Raw genomic sequence first — 15726 nt, forward strand, 5'->3', positions numbered from 1 at the left:
CAGCTAACCCTTTGGTATGCATGTCAGAGGTTAGCCCTGGGAGACACTGAAGCTGCTGGCGGCCCTGAAGGGCTCAGGGGCATTTAACAATCATCAGGTTGGGAGGTTTCTGAGCATTTATTGGTTGTAGGAAACTTGGCCAGAAATCTCACAAGCACTGTCATTTGCAGGGGGTTGACTTTGGCTGTGGTTAGATGGAAAGGGGTGGGCCTGGGAGCTGCAGACACATATGGCAGGGATTCCTGGGTCCCTGTAGTCTCCCTTCCAGGCTGTGTGCTGGTCTGTACTTGACAGGAATGATTTCTTGCTTCACATTGCCAAATCTGATCCAATTGTCCAGTCTACACTTTTCCTGGAGACTGTCCCATTCTGGGCGGACTTGGGGTGTTTTTTAGAGGGAATGGCCAATTTGTACAAGAATCCAGTGCCATTGTAGCACTGCATTTACATATCTGAAGTTCAAGGCACTGCAGTAGCATGCACGGCAGTGGCATAGATGCATTAAGTAGCACGTGGCTGGCTGGAATTGGACCAGCTTTATACATGGTCTTTAAACTGACAACCACAGTTTCTTCATTGCTGGAAATGATGGCATCATCTTGATTTCCAGAGAGCTCATGAGAGACTGGAATGAAAACCCTGATCCCTCTGGAATCCCTGCAGGCTCTTTCAGTGAAGCAGGACTCCGGAGTTGAGTGGTGGGAAAGTGAAAACACTGATAGATAAACTCATTTCTGCAGTCAGAGAGCTTCAGCAAAGCACTGGAGGAGGAATATGCCCAAGCTTTGACAAACAGCATGTATTCTTTATCACTGTCAGCCCTCATCTGGAATGAGCAGATCCTGAGGATCTTGGAGCACAGAAATCTTCCCTACTGCAAGGGCCTGCCTGAGAGGATTTGGATTAGCTCAGAGCAGTGAACAGTCTCTTTATTTCCAGGGAAGATGGCCTTTTTTCAAGCAGAGGATGCTGAGGTGAACTCATTCTCTGCCAAGGAGGGAAGCACAGCAGAGACCCCTGGTTAGGGACACGGTCCTAGGAGGTTAAATGCCATAAGCCTCTGGCAGGGTCTCCTTCTAGCACAACTACTAGCATGAAATCTGTAATGCCAGACATACCGACTGACCTTATTTCCCACTCCCTTTTGCTTTCTCAGTTGCAGTGCCAGGCTCATCACTGCCCGCCACCCCCCACAGCCCCTGGCTCTGGCTCCATGGAGTGGCTGCAAACCATGGGCAGGAGACCTGCAGTCCTCTGCTTCTACACCGCTTCCCAGCACAGTTAGGCAATTGCATCAAGGCAATTACCTTCCCATCATTTAGACAATTGCAGACTAGCACAGGAGGAGGGTGAGGCAGGCTGCGGGACGGCATTACGCTGAAACCACCCACCCTGACATCCCCTTTCTTCTAGTCACATTCCCACAAAGTGCTGGAAGCGCTGCCCTGCTTCATCCCTGCAGGAAAATCAACACTTGGTCTCAGCCTTGCAGCTTCCACCCGTTTCCCTATGCATGTTAATGTGAAGGTTACAGCAATAGAAAGATCATTACTCCATGCTGAGCAGAGCGTGCAGAGTGAGGTGCAGAATAGGGTGAGCAGGATTAGGCAGTGGTTCGACCACCCTTCCTTTTGCTGGCTGACAGGCTTGGTAAGCTCTATCCTCTGCTGAGTCCCTGGGCAGGCTGCAAAAACCTTCTGTTCAAGGGCTTTAAAAAGCACCACGTGGAAAGATTTTGCTTTATTAAACTAGAGATTTAGGTCAAAAAGAGTCAAATAACTAATTCTCGAAGCTCTCTATCCTCTTATTGGACTCCTGCTTTTAATGCCATTTGTCTCTCCCTTTCTATTTTAGCTGGGCGTCACGACATTTCTGATTACACAGGGATCTCTGCTTCGAGGCATCCTTTCAAACATCCCTGGACAGAGTTTCTAGAATGCAAAATGGAATCAATCCAGCAATTTTTTTTTTTCAGTGAATGAAAAACCCAAGGGGCTTTTGGGAACATTTTAAAAGGTTTTGCCCCTTTTCTCGTAAATGAAGTAGTGAAACCTTTGGAGGAAGATAGTGTTTCTGAGTTCTGGCAGCATAACTGGGAGCACAGCCACATCAGCACTGGAGTGCAGAGTAACTCTGTAGGAGAACTGCTGCCATAAAGAACTGCTACCTGGTTTCTCAAAGTAATTTGTAGCTCTGCCACTGGTCTCCTTGGATTTTGTCCATTAGATCGAGAAGCCTTGTGATGCTGTGTCTGCCTACAGGTCTAGGCTGGGGAGGCCTTTGAGACATTTGCCCTTCTTGTTTTATACTTAAACCTCATTGCAGGTGGTGAAAAGTCACTTGGAGGCCTAGAAGGAAAAAGAAAGAAGAGTTAAACACTGTTGTTCTGCATCCCAGCTACTGCACAAACCCTGAAACTTTCTGCAGGTGCTAAGTGGGCTTAGCTGCAATAAGGGTGTTCCCATGCCTTTTCAGATGTCATGGACAGATGAAGATCCTGGCTTTTGAGTCCACAGGGACATGCTTCACCTTCCACTCAGGCTGTAAGACCTCTGACATCTGTGTGAGCATGGGAGGTGGAGGAGGACTACCAAACCCACCTGCTTCAGCTTTTAAACCACTTATTCACGGCAGAGCTAAACTCAGCATTTGTGAGAGAACCATGTAGGATCAATTTTCTACTCACTAGAACATGTTCCCTGGTTTTGTACCACTCTGCTGCAGCTCTCTTTCTTCACATATTTTGGCTTTACAGGTCCATCTGTATTTTCAGACTACTTTTCACTATCTAGAAGCTACTACTGGGTCCTTCTGCTTCACAGATTTGTACATCCAAGTGCAGGAAGACCTGCTCACACTTTCTGAAACTTCACAGCTATGATCTGACAGTTCTCTGGGAAAGAGCCAGCTCTGAGGTGTGCCTGTCAGACACGAAAACAAGGTGTCCCAGTGAACAACTCATGGGAACTGAAATACAGAACTGTAGCACAGCAAGAGTCCAAGCCTGTAAAGACAGCCCAGGCCACCACAACCAAGAAACTAGCATAAAAACAAACAAGAAAACAAACAAACAACAACTGTATAAATGTAACCAGAACATTGATGTGGCTATAGTAGATAAGATGCAAGATCCCCTGTAAGGATGTGACACTGAGCATTAATGAGATGGACAATGCCTGGGTGTGGGGGCAGAGTGGAGGTTATGCACAAGGCCCAGCTTTGGCTTTTTCTACCCAAACATTGTTCAGCCCTGATGATTACTGCAGCCATGAAAGCCTTTGGAGGATGAAACCCCTATGTCCAGAGCTGTCACTTCTCAGTGAGTTTTAAATGTCTGTGGCAGACATTTATTCCCCAAGAATCTAGAGATTTTTCCTCTTCCTTCTCCTCTCCATACTCCCCACCACTACTACCAAATTCCAAACAAAATAACAGATCTATTAAGGGGGGGAAAAAAAAGGCAGCAAAATGTATCTTCTAATTCTGCTTCTCTGGTAATAGTGTGTAGTGATAGAAGTGATGTTACATTAAGTGTCTTGCTCATCTGATCTTATTTTTCTCTTTATTATATCACATTGTCTGCTCCTCTAGTTAATGCTGTTTGAAATACGCCTGATCCTGGAAGCTAATTGTCGTAGTGACATGAAGTTTGTGGCTCACACAGCAAAATGTATGATTTCAGTATTTGCAAGAATAACATAAATCCCTGCACACATTTCATACTAAGGGCCGCAAAATCTGCTTGCAGTGTTCTTATCTCCGTGGATTAGCGAGTTATCAGGGAGCGTCACTATCATCTGAATGGAGATAAGGTGCAGCAAATCCTTCCCTTCTGCTCTCTGACACACAATATCAGCGCCAAATAGGAAGCCTAGGAGCACAGATAAATCAACAGCCCTCTGGGGACCCTAAGCTAAATATGAATGCATTAAAGCAATATTCAGCTCCCTGTACAAAGGCAGAACAGCGGTACCTCTATTGCTCAATAAGGTAGGCATTGTACTGGGTATTAAGCTCTTAGCTGTCAGGAAGGTGCATGTGTAATGCAATGTATTAGCATCTTACAAGAGCTGCTGTCAAGAAAAGCTGGGAGAGAACAGATCCACCCTCACCACGGTAGGCATCTTCCACACCATGCACTAGGTTGCTTTGGAGACCAGTGCTGGTCTTCAAAACAGAACATACTGGCACAGAAATGAGACAGCCCAGATGGCTGTTAACAGCCAGGAGAAGCCCTACTGCTTGTCAGTCTTGTGCTTAGAGCCCTTTAAAGCATGCAAAGTATATTAATAATGAATGCAGTAACTACTGGAAAAGCTAAAAGCTGGCCTGCCCTGTGGAAAGACACTTCCAGGAGTGAAGTCTTTTGCTTTTTTCAGGTACTTCACAGACAAAGCTCAGGGCCCCCTTTTGACTGCAGTTACATTTGAAAGCCTTTCACACAGGTTCCCTGAGATGCAACCCAAGATAAATGAGCACACTGTAACCCTGCAACGTGCAAACGGGTGCCTGGCAGTCTGTGGGGGCCAAAAGAACTAGCAGCAGCCACCTACAAGATGAAAGCTACTGTCATGGGCTTGCTCTCCATTTCTGGCCAGGCCCTCATTGCTGGATCTGTGCTATCCCCAATTCACTCTCCTAATTTCCTTTCTTAAGCTGTTAACTATGGCTCCTGATAATAAAACTCTTCTTATCTAAAACTAAAGAAGAGCTAAGTACTTGTAGCTTTTCCCTCAGCTGTTAGGTCCCAGTCAGGCTGGCAAGAAAACTTAGGCTGCGTTTCAAGACACACTTAAAACAAGTTACTACCACATTTTCCTACTTATAACCAGCTGCATATTTCTTTTACTTCTAGTATTATATGAGCTGTCATTATCTTGATTACTGCTGCAGCATAAAGTTTTTCATAGTCAGTGAAAACAGATGGCCTCTGAACTTTCTACTATACCATATGTTTTCATGCACTCCTTGTTAAAAATCTTAGTCAGACCTTAGACTTGAGGGTTATTACTATCTTCTTTATATCTGCATTCACTTATCTCCATCCCCCAGGGATCAGGCAAAGGCTGGCTATGAATTCGTACTTTCGTAAGAAGTTTATTTATGTGGCATTCAGATTTTCTGCTGAGCAGTGGTATATAACAGCCTTTACTGTGTTCTAGCTGGAAAAAATGATGGTTCGTACTCCACGCCTTGTATCAAACGACCCCAAAGCAGTGCCACAGGCTCTTCTCTATTCATATCATGTCTTGGGCATATGAGTCTTGAGCCATGCTTATAGCTTGCTTCTTTGACAGGCTGGAGAGATGGGCCAAGAGGAACCTCATGAAGTTCAACAAAGGCAAGTGCAGGGTTCTGCACTCACTTAGGGAGGAATAACCCCAAGCACCAGTACAGGCTGTGGGCTGACCTGCTGGAGAGCAGCTCTGCAGAGAGGGACCTGGCAGTCCAAGGGGACAGCAGGGTGACCATGTGTGGTAGTTTTACTTGGGTGAGCAGCCAAGTTCCACCTGTGCTGCTGCTTCTCTAGTCACTTTTGAAAGGAGCAGTCCTGAGGCTCAGCTTGGTGTGCTGTGGAGTGTATTTCATGCTAACTAGTTACGCCGGGTCCATTAGGACCATTCATAAAGCTGCTCACTGGCCTGCAGACGGGTTACACTGTCTGGTTTATAATTTGATCCCACAGTAACTAATTGTATGCCAAAACCACTGTGAGACCAAGAGAGTTAACCACCTACCTGCCTGAGCATTTTCTATGCCATGCACTCGTGGATGGTATTCAAAGCATCCTTTTCCATGTGCTTTTTGTTTCCTTCACAGGTGTATTTGTTTTAGTTTTCTAGTCTTCTTCTGTCCTATTGTACTGTATTCTGCTGTATTCCAATCTAATCTATACTATTCCATTAAACTTCTGATTTCACACTACTTGCAATTCAGTACCAGCTGTTAGAGTTTCAGGAAACCTTGGGAGACCATGTGCGGGTAAAAATATTGACAGTTTCAAGTTGATTCACAGTCCATCCAAATTAGTAGCCTGCCTCTGATCACCCAGCAGGTAGATATGAAATAGGGTGCCCCGTGTGATGATCTTAATCATAATCCTAAGAGTTTATAATGAATTCAAGACTAGAGGCAAGCAGTTTTATATCTCTTCCAAAATGCTCTTTACACCACCTATAATAACTGTGGCTATTCCTGTTTTTCATATTTATTCCAGTCTCTGTTTGAATATAGTTTATCTTTTGCCTTCCATATCCTTTTGTGGAAATGAATTCCACAGTTTAATATTCCACAGAAAAACTCAAGTGACTAGGCAAGGTGTCTAACCTGAGCTGGCCTTCCTAGTCAGTCTTATTATCAGCAGAGATCTAGCAGATATAGTCAGCAGAGCATGAGGCGTGGAGTTATCGCTTCCGCAAATGGGTATTTGTATTTGGTCAGACAAATTGCTGCTTGAAAATGCCTGTCCCTCCTGACTGTCTTAAAGAGAAGCCTCAAATAGCCAGTTGAGGTGCAGAGGTCTGTGTTTTAGATGTCTCTAACTGGTGGAGCTGAATCCCACCTCATGGTGCAAAAGTGAACGGCCTTTCATCAACACCGGATTTTCCATCTCTCAGTTTAATTGAAAATATGCTTCTGCCTGTGTCAGGAGGCCGAGAGGACTTATCTGTACCTGGCTGTTTTACAGGCAGTTAAACAGATGTTATTCATCTGCTCACCATAGGGGTACTTCCTAATCGTTTCCACCTCCTTTCAGGGAGAGTTTCTGCAGCCTGTGATCGCATTTTGTGCCCTCAGCACCCCTGGACCCGTAGCCTTTTAAAAATCTTAAAAATCTCGTTACGGTGCTACAATGACAGCTGCAAGACCAAAGCCTTTTCAGGCATCTGCCCCTTATTTGGGTCTCTAAATGTGAGCTGCGCCTTTGAAAATTGACTCTGAAATTCCGTGTCTTAGCTCCCAGCACCCTGGGAGCCGATGTGCCTGTAAATTTTGATGAGCTCCTCCAAATGTTGCAGTGCACAACTGAGCCCTGGCTTTGGCTGAAGCACTTTGCATCCCGGCTACTTTCTCCCCATGCCCTGGTTTTGCTGTGCCTCCTGCACCCATCCTGCCCGTGGGCTACAGAGGTCTCTTGAGGTGCACAGCTGTGGGAGCAGGTGGGCACAGGACCTCACCAGCACCACTGGGCATCCCTCCTGCAGGCCAGTTCCTGCTCTGCAAAATGGGTGCAAGCCCTGCCAGGGCAGCATGGGCCTCTGTGCAGCCCAGCTCACTGCTGCTCTGCAGGGGCACAGCACAGACACAATGTCAACAGGACTTGAGAGAGCTGTTTGAACAAACAGCGAGCTTATTTTACCATTAATATGCAAAAGGCCAGCTTTAACATGCCGCAGCTGAAACAGCAACACTGTCAAGACCCCTTTTTACAGCCTCACCCCCCGCCTTTGTCACAGACAAGCTACTGGAGCTAGGAGAGAGCATTTCTTTTCTTCAAGTTTCTCCTGGTTCCATTTGCCAAGCATTGATTTTCTTTTCCTTCCTACCAGTGAAGCTTGAAATTAGTAATTTCTATTTTATTTTGTCACTTATGTATCATCGATACCAGCAGGGCCGGACAATTGCACAAGCCCCTTCAGGGAGCTGAGAGCCAGCGAGGGACATGGAAAGCCTGGACCCTGATCGCAGAACAGACCTTGGCATTGTCATGACAAGACGTGGGGCATTGCTGTATACTGATGATTTTAACAACTGCAAATGCTCCATTTCTGTCCCTAAACTGGGTCTTTTGGCAAAACCTGCCAAGAAACCAGAATGAGCATTTCTGTGACCTCCAGCTGCTTTCTCTAGATGGTCTACAGCACTGCCTGAGGACCGTGGGGTGCAGCACAGGACTCAAGAGGGCAGAATCCCACCCAGCTGTGTGTCGACTCTGTTTACTTTTGAGATGGAAAGAATACCAGTCTGTCTGTCACACCAGCTTCTAGTTTTTCCACACAAAAGTCTTCTCAACCAAATCTCATGGATGCACATTCTGCCATCCATAAAAAATATTTAAAGCTTCCACAGCTTTATCTATAACATAAAGGGAAGATGACTGGCAAGCTGGAAGGAAAGCAGAGGCTGAGCTGGATGCGAGTGCATGGGAGCTGGAAGTTGAAGGTTCTGACCGCAGTCATTTTCTGTGTCCAGCACTGACTCCACAAACATCAGTTCTACATCCGCATTTTTCTGAAGATGGGGATTATGGATCCTCCTTCAGTCCCTGTGGCTACTGGAAGGGCCACGTAGGAGCCACTGCCACATCTCTGGTGACAGGGACAGAAAAGGGTGGGGAGATGCTCTGTGAGGGGCTGTTTGAACAGCCTGAGGCAGGAGCAGGGTGGCTGCTGTGCAGATGTCGTCTTCTAAAGCTCTGCTCCACCACTGCAGAGCCTAGGAGGAGGAAAGGCCTTGAGGTGCATGCACTGACCCTCGCAGGTGGGCTGTCTGATGCCCTGAGTGCTGGAGAAGGGCTGAGGCAGGGAGGGGAAGGATGAGGGGCAGGGGCAGGAGAAGGCAGGTCTTGGCTGCTGCCATGCACAGTCTGCTCCCCTTGCCTGTACTTTTCTCTCTCTTTCAGCTTCTTAGAGAAGAGGCATTTTGTAGACAGCCTGCTCAGCAAATGCCAGAACAAGGATGGGGATGCAGCTGAGCCTGCAGCATCGGCATGAGGATGTGAGCAGTGATGGGAGGCAGACCTCTGACAAGCAGTTAAGGCTGAATCTGTACTCAGGAGTGGGTGTCTGCGATGGTGCCCCCCCCCCCCAGCCTGGTGCCCAGCAATGCATCCAGCCCAGATCCTTATTGCAGGGGAGGCAGCTCAGGCTCAGGTGTGGGGAGGGAGCTGCAGCACATTTGAGTAGCCTGGGTAGGTTCCTGCAGGACATGCTGGAGGGTACTCTAGCCCCACGGCCCAGACCCAGTGAGGGAGAGCTTCTTTAGGGTTTCAGCTACTGATGACAAAGCAATATCTAATTAAAAGGGAAAAAAAAAAAAAAAACATCAACTGACAAACAATAACAAAAACAACAACATAAAAACAATGCATTTTTGCATTTTCTGGCATCCATATGCTGCAGTGGAGTGTCTTAATGTTCTCTCAGCTTACAGTTGCAGTACCTGTCCAGCATTTTGGTAATAACATCTGGCTCTGTCTTTTCCCATAAAATGGTAGAGATAGACCAAAGATCTCCTCTTTTCCCAAGTATTTCTTTTTCAGATGGAGGTGCTCTGGGGCACTTTGTAACCCACAGGTGGATGAGAGGTGCACAAGAAGAGGCTGGGTGTAGTCTGTGAATTCATGCCAATGCAGAACTGGGACCAGTGCAGGACCAGGTCTCAGGGTAAGCACTTTTGGCTCAGAGGGGAGCACATTTTTCTGTCCTCCTGCGTGGAGAGGTTCATGGACTGAGCCTTGCTTGAAATCTGCGCTCTGCATCTCTGTCATCACTGTCTTATTTCTCATCGACATTTTCAGGAGATGAGACAAGTGTGCCCTTCATTTCACTGAGGCCACAGTTTCATGATTGTTAATAGTGGATCTGAGCACAGATGTGCACCTGGCACAGCAGACTTCAGACAGTTCAGCTCAGTGACAAGATCACATTTCAAAGGGACAATGCTGAATTAGCCTGAGCAGATAAAAGTGACTGGCTGCTGAAAGTCAGCAGCCCCAGCAGCCCTGGCAGAGGAGCTCAGTTTCACTGATGCTTCTCCCCATGACTTTGATTGCCCCAGCAATGATGGCTACGGCTTGTTCACAAAAAGAGGGACAAGATTTAGGGAAAACAAAGTGCAAAATTCATATAATCCTGATCCAAGCCTGGGCACCCCAAAACCTGTTCCCAGAAACACTGACTGATCAGATCTCTCTCAACCAGAGACTCAGAAGATGCAAACAATTTCTGTAATTGTCCTGAAATGATTTTCTGTCAGTGTAAAGACCAATGTGATCAAATCAGTTGCATTCTGAATATGGAGCCACTGTTCCATCTGCTCTTCTCTCTGTTTGACTCACAGGAGTATCAGCATCACATAATAGCCTGCTGTGCTAAACTCCATTCTTCACTGTCCTATAAACTACACTGATGTTCATGGGGCACAGGTAGGATGAGCCAACATTTGATTCAGGAAAAACATTCCTCTGGGACACATCCATGTCAGAAATTAAAGAGCTGCAGATGACTGGACAGAGGAGCAGTAAAGATGCCAGAACTCTTTGCCCTGCACATAGCACCTTCTGTCAGAGCACTCTGGGTGGCTGCAAACCACTGAACTGGCCATTACAGTTCAGAGGGCAGATGAAAACTGACATTGCAGCACCTGGCCGTGTGACTCCATTTATATTCAGCAGTCAACAATATATGAGCAAACAGGCACCAGAATTTGAGACTCCCCATTCAGAGGACTCCTTTCATTACAAGCATCACTGGTCCTCTAGTCTGTCCTGCTTCAGACGCCATGAGAGCTGCATTTTTGCTGAACGTTAACACCAGTTCAGCTGCCTTGGTGCACAGTTGGTTCTGTAACCACAGACGTAGTGATCACAGCTAGCACCCACAGCTGCAGAGCTCTCTTGTCTTAGCATGCACATCCAAGTACAGCTGGGTCTGCGCTCTGCAGGAGCTTTCAGCTGTATGGTAGTTGGCTATGCAGACATGCTCACAAAGGCAGGTCCTTTGGACACAGGGGATGTTGCTGCTCTTAAACAGAAGCATCAGCGTCTGCCCTGATAGAGCAAATGGTGTGATTGTTGTGTGCTGAATGAAAGGCATAGGATGAGTGATTTCAGAAACCCTGATGGGTCAGAGAGAGTATTAGCAACTACCCTAATCCATGATGTATTGCTTTCAAAACATTAAACAGGCTGTGGATAAACAAATCAAATCCAAAGCCTTTAGGCTGATCATTCTGATCTTGCACACAAGGAAAGCTGAGGATCCTCAGGTCCTCATGAGCATTGTGATGGCTCATGGCATCCTGAGTGTGATGCACCACGTGCAGCAGGACCTGACTAGCATACCCCATAGAGCTCCCAGCCCAGATCACCCAGACAAATCTATTTGGACTGCTCAACAGTGTGCCTCTGGCAGCAGAAAGCATACTGAGCTGTGACTGCCACAGCACTGGGCAGCTGCAAATTGGAGGTAAAAGCACAAGCAAAGCTCCAGAGCAAGCGAATCAGCCAGAAGCAGGAGTCTCTCAGTATTTTATTGCTGTGCACTTCCATCAGCACAGGTGGTAGAAACACAAGTGCAGATGCAACAATTATTCTTAATGTACAGGTTCCCTTTATCCTCCAGTGTTTTCATATGCAGTAAAGACACCGAAGAAAGTCTGTCAGAATTCCCCATGCTCCTTCCTGCAGACAAAGGTGACCTAGCAGGGAGGGTGGGTTAAATGGAGGGAGCTGGAAAGGCACAGGGCAAAGCCACGCAAGTCTCCCAAAGGATCTATGTCTCATCCAGGTGTGAGACACTGCAGAAATTTAAGTGTGGACTTTCATCAGTTTATGTGAGTACAGTTTTAACCTTCAGGCTGCACTTCGTCTGCTTTAGACATGTTCTTCCTCTGCATCCATGAAGAGTTAGCCCTGTTTTCTTTTCCAGAGGAACAGAAAGCTTCAGTGGGAACGGTTTCTTACGAGCAGGGGAGCAGCCTGCTAGAAGGGTTTGTCTGTGAATGGGGTACTTCTGGGTTTGCTGCTCCTCCTGCAAGCCCTTCTGCAAATGCCTGTTATTTTTAATAGATAAAAGTTTAAGGCAAACATTGCCCAGTAATAGAATTAGCCTTGACAAATCTCTGCCTGCAACACACCGTTACAGTATTTAGGGATTAATAGAAAAGTGCAAGCAAAACATGGTGTCAGTTAGCAAAAGCAAACACATCTTTTAAAGAGGCAGGCAAAGACCTGCGTTTCCTAATTAGCCAACCCAATCCAAGACAAAGTGAGCAGTGTTTTCATCAGGGCACCTGGGTCTTCAAAGCTGCTGAACACAACAGTATCATTAAGAAGGCACGTGCTGAAACACAGGACATTTTCCCACCACACAGCCCAGTAATAGGATCTGCTCCTTTTGCCTTTTCTCAGCTGCTGGTTCAAACCTCAAAATCACCTGCTCAGCACCTTCTCAGCTGCTAATCCCTCAGGCCTAATTGGTGCCTAATTGGCTGCATGCTGGTCCTTCCTCACCCTGGGGAACAGGCAGAGGGTATAAACCAAAGAGGGGTTAGAGACAGAAAAATAAGAAATAATCTGATCAAATTTTATTGGAAGGGACTTCAGGATGTTTCTGGTCTAAATCCCTGCAAAGAGCGTATCTAGAGCAGGTTAGTCAAGCTTCATCCAGCAAAGTTTCAGATATCTCTGGAGATGGAGATTGTACAACCTCTCTGTGTCTCTGAGCATTTGCCCACCCTCACTGTGGGAAATTTCCTTCCTGTATTTGGCTGGAATTTCACACCCAGCTTGTGCTCAGTTCTTTGCCCCATCCCTGTGTGCCTCTGTCTCTACACCCTCAAATCAGAGGAGTGAAGACACCGATAAAATCTCTTCACCTTCTCATCTCCAGGCTGATAGGAGTCCCTCTGCGTCTCCCATCCTGCAGCTCCTGACCACCTCGATACCTCCTCTGGACTCAATCCAGCATCTCCGCACGTTCCTTGCATTGGGGAGCCTCAAACTGGACCCAGCACTGCAGGTGGGATATCAAGGATGGGCAGGAAGAGCCAGGGGCAACCAGAGAGTATAATCCCTGCACACATACATGCACAGGCACATGCACACTCACCCACAGATGTTGATTCTGGGGGAGTAAACCGTGGCATGAGCAAAGGAGAACATGCATATGGAAAATAAAAGGGTCTGGGGCTGAAGGATCCCAGGACTGGAACACGTACTGGATGGGGCTGGGATGTGTGATGGATGTATTGGAGCAAGAATGGGAAGTGCATGGATGGGCTGGGAGCTGAGCAGGGTGAACGGGTGGTCGGGGGGTGGAAGGCTGTGAGATGTGGGAACACATGGAGAAAAGCTCATCAAGTACATTTTCTAAATCCAAAAGAAGACAAATGTGATTTTCTCTTGGTTATTGTATAAATTTACAAGCACACTGACACAGGGCAGAGCAAACAGCAGCAGTGTCAACCTCTAATAGAGATGAATGACAAACATATTTAATGAATTAAAAGATGATGAAGTATTACTGACAAAGCAAACACCCACACATTGTGCACGCTGTCACTGATCTATGTGACACAGCCCTCGAACAAAGACTGTTGTGGATCAATCTCAGCACGGTGAGCACACAGCAGAGGGCAGCCCCAGGGGTCTGCGAGATGCAAGGCAGCAGCCTGGGCAGAGGGGTGGTGTGGGGGCTTTGTGGACACCACTGGTGATGGGAGCTGATGTAACATGGGATTGCTCAATACAGACAATCCATTAGGCTTGTTCAGCTCAGACACTGAGATTTTTAAGGTGGGATATGCAAACTTTTGGTTGTCTGCATGACAAAGGGTCAAAGCTGAGCCAAGCTAGAAGTTCAAAGCAGGCAGGAATAGATTTTCTGATCCTGAGCATCCGTGGGTCTGGGCGTTCAGCTGGGAGCTCAGTGTTGAGCTGTGGTGCATCGCTGGGCAATGCAGATCTCTGCAGAGAACGTGGGGAGAAAAAGCAAAAACCTTGGCTGTGATGTCAGGACAGGCCCCATACCCATTTGCCCATGCCCCCATGAAGGTGATTTCAGTCCCAGTGCCACCAGACAGTCAGTGTAGCATTGGCAAGATGTGAGACAGCTCGGCATATGCTCCTCATCCCATTGATGTGGCTGTGACTCCTTCTGCATCAGCTCTTCGGAGACAGATCGTTTCACGGCACCTGTGATTTATTAAGCTGCCTATTTGAACACCGTGTTGCACAGATTTCCTGTGGCTGCCTGCACATCTGCTCAGGGAGAGCGCTCAATAAAGGCTGCCTATAAATACAAAGGCCAGAGGGGAACATGCCCTGACAATGAAACTAAACAAAAAGGGAGAAGCTCTGGGCAGAGGAGACAAACAGACAGAAGCAACGCTTCAAAACAGCGCTCAAAGAGCAGTCATTGCAGGTGTGCTGCCGAGCTGGCTTGGCACTGCACGTGGAGCCCTGCAGGGGTCAGGTTCTGTTCGGCGTTTTTATTAATGGCACGGATGATGGACTAGGAAATGCACTTACAAATTTGTGGGTGAACTTTTGCTGTAAGGAGCAAACACTTTGAAGAGCAGGGCTGGAGTTCAAAACTAACCTCAATAAATAAGAGAAATGTTGCAAACTGAGTAAGAGAAAATTCAATGAAAAGGAATGTGAAGCAGTGAGCTCCGGAAAGAGAACTCAAATGAGAAAAAACAAATGGAGAATACATGAGGAGACAATGATAAAGGGCACAAGGGGCCATGGCATTACTGCCAGCCTGTGATGTACTCTTCAGGCTTCCCATGGAAAAATCTTTTCCCCCTGCAAGAATTAAAGGTCAGGCCCCACTGTTGTTCCATAGATTCATAAAGCAGAGGCTCAGTGGCCCTGCTTGTCCCCAGTGGCACCCTGAAGGACACCAAATGCCTTTTGGGGTGGCTGGGCTGCCACAGACACCAGCCATGGGGATCCGGGGATGGCTGCACGCCGCTCTCCCGGTGCTCATCAGCCAGCAGCGACTGATGAAATGGATCTTGATGCAGTCTGATCACAGGATGAAGGTGTCATGCACATAACCAACATTTAAATGCAGTCCAAAATGAATCAGGAGAGTATTTCCAGCAGGGAAGCAGCAGCCTCTCTCTCTCCATCTGCTTCTTGTTGTGCCCTTGCTGCTCACTCGTGGTCATGAGGAAAGGCTCAAATTGAAGAGGGCATTCCTTGAATGATGAGCAATGGAGAAAAAATATGTTATATGTGAAAAAACATAAAGAGTTTGAGGTGAGAAGGTGTTCTTTTTTTTTCCATTTTTTTTTCCTTTTTTTCCTTTTTTTTTTTTTTTTCCTAATCTAGCCCTCCTAGCAAGGATATTGCTCTCTATAAATTCACTGGCAGAAACTCCAAGGAGGAAGAGAGCCATTTAAGCTAAAAGCAATATTATCACAAGGATATGTGTCTATAAACTGACCAGACATAAATTTAGGCTGGAGATTGGAAGAATGCTCCTAACAGCTGGAGTAATGAGGCTCTGGCACAGCCTCACAGATAGCAATGAGTAGAAAGAAGAAAAATAAAAAAGCAAGAAAAAAAAAAAAGAAGGCAAGTTTTAAGATGGAACTTGCTCATGAAGGGGGCATATGTGTCTTCTCTTGGTACTCTGCTACTCTATTTACCCCATGCAGAACAGGCAGATGTTTATTTTCTTTGTTCTAGATTTGTCTCTGATTTCATATGCAGAGAAGGGCTGCGAAGCTGGCAAAGGGTCTGGGACACAAGTCTTATGAGGAGCAGCTGAGGGAGCTGGGGGTGTTTAGTCTGGAGAAAAGGAGGCTCAGGGGAGACCTTATTGCACTTTACAATTACCTTAAAGAAGGCTGTAGTGAGGTGAGGATCAGGCTCTTCTCCCAAGCACCAAGTGATAAGACAAGGGGAAATAGCCTCACATTGTGCCAGGGGGAGGTTTGGGTTGAATATTAGGAGAAATTTCTTTACTGACAGGGTTGTGCAGCATTGGA

At 46.7% G+C, this 15726-nt stretch overlaps 1 protein-coding gene across 12 annotated transcripts in view; it reads left to right on the forward strand.

Annotated features, from left to right (window-relative positions):
* The window catches only part of LOC119718632 (uncharacterized), a 145485-nt gene that overhangs the window by 113234 nt on the left and 16525 nt on the right, over positions 1-15726 (forward strand). For 11 of the 12 annotated variants that reach the window (XM_072024335.1, XM_072024342.1, XM_072024341.1 and 8 more), the window contains 2 exons: positions 8624-9386; positions 12615-12743. In XM_072024335.1, the coding sequence (XP_071880436.1) occupies positions 8624-8714 (91 nt within the window). In that variant the 3' untranslated portion in view covers positions 8715-9386; positions 12615-12743. Of the gene's footprint in view, positions 1-1854; positions 9387-12614; positions 12744-15726 lie in introns of all 12 variants that reach the window. The other variant, XM_072024346.1, reaches the window with a different exon arrangement.

Source organism: Anas platyrhynchos, chromosome 16, assembly GCF_047663525.1.
Source record: "Anas platyrhynchos isolate ZD024472 breed Pekin duck chromosome 16, IASCAAS_PekinDuck_T2T, whole genome shotgun sequence".
NCBI lineage: Eukaryota > Metazoa > Chordata > Aves > Anseriformes > Anatidae > Anas > Anas platyrhynchos.